Genomic DNA, 6,166 nt, shown 5'->3' with positions numbered 1-6,166 from the left:
CACTAACATACAATATTGATATGCAAGTAAATAAAAGATTTATAAGATTTTGGTAATGGATGCCAACTTCAACCAAACAAAAGTGGCTGAAGATAAACACCAATGGCCGTTTCTAAGTCGAAGGAGAATAAAAGATTTGAGGACTGTTAAGCACCCCATTACTTCTCAATTGGTTAAAAATGTTTCTTTATTTATTCCACACTTTAAAATACAATCTTTTCCAATTGCTGGTAACCTGAAATGAAGTCCACATCGCTTCGCAATCCCTTCCCGATCTTTTCAAGAGGTAGTTTTAAAATGTTTATAAAAACTCGAAAATAACATTGAAACATTTTAAAGATGTAATGAAGAACTTTTTCACAGATTTGAAAGATGTAACGAACACTGCGAGACTAATTTTCGGGTGAAGATACTAAAACGTGCAATCAGCAAGTTTAGAAAAAGAAAATCTACAGAGCCTATAAGAGCAAAGGAAAGGAAAGAGGATGTTTCTGCATGCAAAAATATTCAGAGCTATGTAGGCTACATTCAATATAATTGTTCTTTACATAAAACTACAGTAATAAATTATGAAAAACATCCCAATGTACTTTCTGAGAGTGACAATGAATCAATTGAAAAAAATAATTTGATGTACTGGAAGATTTAACAGCTCCTTCCCGCCGATACTTTTAGAAGTCAACTAAAAATACTACATTTCTTAATCTAGAACCTAGTGGAAGAAGATATTGATCAACAATTTCAGTACTTTGCTGCAGGGAAGCTACAGTCAGGATTTCCCTCGGTTCAGCCCAACAAAATATAGAACACAACTAAATCTCTTCTCTTTTGGAGGAAAAGAAAGGATTACGGAGGAAATGATAAGAGACTTAAAGGGGTGAAAGAAAAGAAGAAAAGGAAACGTTGCCCACCTGCGGAACATAAACAACATGCTTTCTTGTGGAATTTTTGGCCACGCAGTATAGATATTGTAGGCATATCGAACTCAATGAATGTAGCTTCTGTGCTTTCGGATCAATGAGAAAGGAAAGAATTTTTACCGACAGAAGTCAAAAACGTTAAGCAGGTGGTGTAATTTGATACTCAGCCCCTCCTTATGCATAATACATGTACAAGCTGTTTGCGGCAGCACAGGCAATTGAATTTTCAACCGGATGCCATGCTAGATGCAGCAGCTTAGTAGTGAAATCAAAAGGATTTCCGTTTGCATCAACCCCTGGGCTCTCAGATCCTGCTGATAACAATGTTTCCCAACACGGAACATAAGAAATATGACAAAAGGGGAGGAATGAGCTTCTAGAATTGTAGGCCTCTGAATAATTTAGTTGATGAGAAAAAGAAAAAGGAAATCAAATTGTGGGGCACCAACCTCGTCTCACAACTCTCGTTAAACTACTACCAAGTGATCTTGAAGGTCTTGAAGGGGTCTGCACTTGTCTCCTACAAGCCAATACCAGTAATTATATAACTTACAATAAGCATATTACGAAAATCTCATAGAATTCAAAGTTTGTGAATAAGCCACTAGATTGAAATACCTAGTTGGGTTTTTGCTAGCTTCCAAAGTTGTTGCCTCGGTACTTCCGGGGGAAGAACCAAAAACTCGGAATAAATTGCTGGGATCGCATCAATAACATACAAATTCAAGGTAAGACTTTTTTGGCTGAAGAAAAAAAAAGAGTCTGAATGTGCTTTGGAATTATACAGACCTGTAGGAACCTGTAGTTATATGCAATCCATCACCACTCAGACAACACTCAAACTTGTCAAAGATCGAATCATTTTCGTATAAATCACAAAGCTGCATACATTATAAAAAATTGCATTTAATTAAGTCCAATAAGGTTGTATAAATTTTAGCTACAAGTTTAACCTGAACAAACTTACCTTGGGTCTTAAATATTCATGAACTTGGAAGGTAGTAACCGGACCAGAATCCATATTGATGTCCCATAACTGAAAAAGAGAGAAAGAACCGGCTAGAGTTGCAAGAAAAGGAAATTATACTTTCAAGAAGAAGAAATTTCGGAAGCACAAGCAACAAAAATAACTGATTACATAATGAGCCTTCAACAATTTTATGATACAAGACAGGAAGAGTCCGGGATAATGTCCCAGGGACAAACAAAAGTAACAGGAAACCAAGAGGCTTGGGTTGCAAAGCAAGTTACACGTGGTCAGAAAAGGTTGAATATGAGTAATTATGACCAAGCACATTGGTCCTTTGTGCCCCATAAAAATGGGAGATTTTCCATAGAGTTGAATAACTGAACCTTCATTGAAAAAATAAAAACAAAAGAATGCAAGGACATACAGAAAAAAGAGCTCACTAAAAGGAAGGCAAACTACAAAAAGGGTCACCAATCAAAAGAGATAATACCTAAAGGATAACTACAAAAGACCTAGTTACACAGCTACAAGGACATATAGGACCAGGCCTCACTCGAAAGACCACACAGATTCTATTGTTCCTCACTCCAAAGACCACAAATATTTTGCTTTATTACATGATAGTAAAGATGCTATATGTCACTTAGAATCATAAATTTTCTATTCCCATTTGCAACTATTCACACAATATAGTCAAACGATAGCTTATCCATTGGTACTTTGTATTTACGTACATTAATATACTAATATGAATTTTATACACACACATAGCTAGAACTATCCCTACGACACTTCACATGCAAATCTTAGGATGACACTGTCAAATAGTTCATTGCCTTGTAATTGAAAGAATCAAACTATACATACATTTACATACAAACCTTAAGGGTCATGTAATCACGACTTAATATATATCTTCCGTTCTTTCCAAATTTAATGTCAGAGATTGAAGCAATTATCTCAGTGAAAAATGATCTAGAACCAGGTGCCTCAGGTTCCTCAAATCTGTAAGCAAAATATACTTATTTAATCATTACAAAGTCATGTATGTATAATAACCCCACGCCACCCCCTAAAAAAACAGGAAAGAATGATTAATTTGTTCTCAATAATAAGCAACGTACACAAAAAGTATACACTGGTTGTGTTGTGGGGATTGGGGGGTGGCTGATTTAATAAATTTATGGAAAAAAAAAAACCTACAATTTGGCATGGGAATCACATAATGCTGACTGCCGCAAATCAACTAGGCGGATTGAGCCTTTTGAGCTGCTATATGCTAGCATGTTACAGTGTGTAGGGTGAAACTCAGCAGCTGTAATCACCTCTGCAAAAAGATACATTTACATAAAATGTAATATAAACGTCAAGAAAATATAATAATTGAAGAAAGGCTAATTCTGAAGAACTCATATGCCTGCATCTTATTCATGAATATTCCTATTCCATAAAGAGTCAACCAAATTATAGTAGAAGAAATCTTTCATTTTGTCTCCAGCACACTATATGGGGAAACTATGGACTCCATCCAAAGATCTACATCCATGGTTTTAGGTCCCCACTGAGTTGATGTGTGATGATGTGCAAGAAGCCTAGGGTGGTTTTTTTAAGAGGGTCTCGATCATGTGCTTCGGAGTTGCCACTATGTAATCTTGGAAGGGAATTTGTGGAGTGCTGTATATTCCAATACTTTTCTAGGTGTTTTTGTCCTGAGTGTTTTGAAATTATCCTCTTTCTACAATTCTTAACAATCAGAACAGTCTCTTTTAATTTTGTGTTATAGTCTTGTTTTTATGTTTTTTTTTTCTTGTTTAAATTACTCCTTTGTCTGGGCTGTTCTTCTCTGCAGGGCCCTAAAAACATCACACCATACAGTGAAATTAGAAATTTAGCATCAGACGTAAGAGCTTCTTAATGCAACATTCTTGTAAGGGTAAATTCCACTTGCATCATCCCACCGCTCATCAGTAAAAGAAAACCAGCACTAATTCTAAATGATAAATCCAGTACAAAATATCACAACATCATTAAATGGAAGCTAGCAACAAGGAAAATAAAAAATGCGCTCACCAGTTAAATCCTCCATGTTAGCAGGCTTTACATCAACAATGTTGAAACTTTGATTGCTAATTTCCAAATTCCAAAGATTTATTCGCAGATCATCAGCCGATATAAAGGTTTCACCATCACTACAAAATAGGCAGGACGTTGTAAATACAATAGATACACGGATAATATTAATCATCAAATACCATTATTAAAAAAAGGAAGAAAAGAGTAGGTCCAGCATCTGATTGCTACCGTGATACTTTAAAACCTTAAAAACCTAAGCTAATCGAGGGAGGGGAAGAAAATTAGAGAGGAACAGCCTGTTCCTTTTACAACATGTAAACTTGTATCCAAACTTCTGGCAGTACCTGTTATTTGAGATAGAGTTGATGTGATAATCATGAGCATGAGCATATACTCTTCGACATCTAGCAAGAAGGCTCGTCTCTTGGCTAGTTACCTAATTTCATTAAGAACAAAAATATTAGTTAAAAAATATCCGAGAAGGAAAATGAATAAAAATCACAGCCATAAGTGTCTAAGAATAATGTAACAACTATCATAAGGAAAAAGGAAAATGAAATGTTCACCCAAAATACCTCGGGTTTAACACCTCAGAAAAAGTAAACATATAAACCTTTTTTTCTCAACATGCAAATCAATCTTAATAATAATATTGCATAACAAAATATGGGATATCAAATTAGAGTCGCAAATAGAAAACAAATTTATTGAACCAGTTGCAGTTTCCAAATTTCTAATAATTAAAATTTTGGGGATGGGGTGAGTTCGTATAACATCCTACCACCACTAGTTGATATTATCCGCTTTGGCCGGTTACGTATCACCGTCAGCCTAACAGTTTTAAAACGCGTCTACTAGGAAGAAGTTTCCACACCCTTATAAGGAATAATTCATTCCCCTCTCAAACCAATGTGGGATCTCATAGTCCATCCCCTAGGGGTCCTAGTGTCCTTGCTGGCACACCGGCTGGTGTCTGGCTCAGATACCATTTGTAACAACTCAAGCCCACCACTAGTTGATATTGTCCTCTTTGGCCCATTACGTATTGTCATCAACCTCACGGTTTTAAAACGCATCTATTAGGGAGAGGTCTCCACACCCTTATAAGAAATGTTTCGTTCTCCTATCCAACCAATGTGGGATCTCACAGTCCACCCCCCTTGGGGTCCCAAGGTCCTCGCTGGCACAACGCCTAGTGTCTAACTCTGATACTATTTGGAATAGTCCAAGCCCACCACTAGTTGATATTGTCCGCTTTGGCCCGTTACGTATCGTCATCAACCTCACGTTTTAAAACGTGTCTACTAGGCAGAGGTTTTCATGCTCTTATAAGGAATGTTTCGTTTCTCTCTCCAACCAATATGGGATCTCATATTTCGAGGTAGGGAATGTCTTCTTCTCTCAGTTCCTATAGATTTACGAGAAAATTCTCTCCCATCCCCCACCCTTTCCACCTCTTGGATTTCCTGCCATAATCAAAGCAGGCGCATGTAGGGCCCGTTCCTATCATGATTTTGTCACCCATATCCAATTATTAACGGTTAATTCTTGGTGAGTATATCTGTTAGAACAAAACATAAAATTGATTGAAAATGAAAAATGATAAAATGCACAGTTTTTGCCTTTTGTCCTTCCGGCTATCTTTCATCATTAGGAAAGTTATACAAGAGGTTAAGAAGAGAGGCAAAACTCAATATGTGGAATTCTTCAGTCCAAACCAAGAGAACGCAAGAAATTACCAGTTGAAGACGAAGTGACGAAATGGCTCCCAATAGGTCATTGCTTGGATGATTATAAAGTCCATCACATGATCCTCCATTTGGAAGATGTGGTGAAGAACTACTTGAACTAGCTATACATCCGTTGCCAACAGCTTTGGAAGCGTCCACATTCATGCTGGATATTTTCTTGATCTTTTTTTCTTGCACCTGGTCAAACCTCAAAGAAAGAACCCAGATTGAATAACGAATGGAATGATACACTGGCCACCAGTCATCAAGAAACATATAATAACCTACAGAAATTTTCTACTATTTCAATTACTTTATAATAGAGCTAAAACGTAAAAATTACTGCTCTACACCCTTTTCAACCTCGGATGGGACTGGTATGAGGAATATATTCCTACTAAAAAGACAAAAAAAAAAAAAAAAAAAAAAAAAAAAAAAAAAAAAAAAAAAAAAAAAAAAAAAAAAAAAAAAAA

At 36.2% G+C, this 6,166-nt stretch overlaps 1 protein-coding gene across 2 annotated transcripts in view; it reads right to left on the bottom strand.

The window, feature by feature from the left end:
• Positions 1–488: 488 nt before the first annotated feature.
• LOC111492615 (serine/threonine protein phosphatase 2A 55 kDa regulatory subunit B beta isoform-like) overlaps positions 489–6,166 on the bottom strand; it is a 7,985-nt gene continuing 2,307 nt past the window's right edge. Inside the window, exons 5-14 of one of the 2 annotated variants that reach the window (XM_023141985.1) lie at positions 5,703–5,891; positions 4,308–4,399; positions 3,961–4,079; positions 3,094–3,217; positions 2,772–2,895; positions 1,888–1,956; positions 1,710–1,801; positions 1,539–1,616; positions 1,370–1,440; positions 489–1,234 (exon numbers count right to left, since the gene is read on the bottom strand). In XM_023141985.1, the coding sequence (XP_022997753.1) occupies positions 1,095–1,234; positions 1,370–1,440; positions 1,539–1,616; positions 1,710–1,801; positions 1,888–1,956; positions 2,772–2,895; positions 3,094–3,217; positions 3,961–4,079; positions 4,308–4,399; positions 5,703–5,891 (1,098 nt within the window). In that variant the 3' untranslated portion in view covers positions 489–1,094. The remainder of the gene's footprint in view (positions 1,235–1,369; positions 1,441–1,538; positions 1,617–1,709; positions 1,802–1,887; positions 1,957–2,771; positions 2,896–3,093; positions 3,218–3,960; positions 4,080–4,307; positions 4,400–5,702; positions 5,892–6,166) is intronic. The other variant, XM_023141986.1, reaches the window with a different exon arrangement.

This window comes from Cucurbita maxima, unplaced genomic scaffold, assembly GCF_002738345.1.
Source record: "Cucurbita maxima cultivar Rimu unplaced genomic scaffold, Cmax_1.0 Cma_Scf00018, whole genome shotgun sequence".
NCBI classification, from domain to species: domain Eukaryota; kingdom Viridiplantae; phylum Streptophyta; class Magnoliopsida; order Cucurbitales; family Cucurbitaceae; genus Cucurbita; species Cucurbita maxima.
The sequence above is the reverse complement of the archived record's forward strand: the minus strand, read 5'-3'. Positions and strand labels throughout refer to the sequence as shown.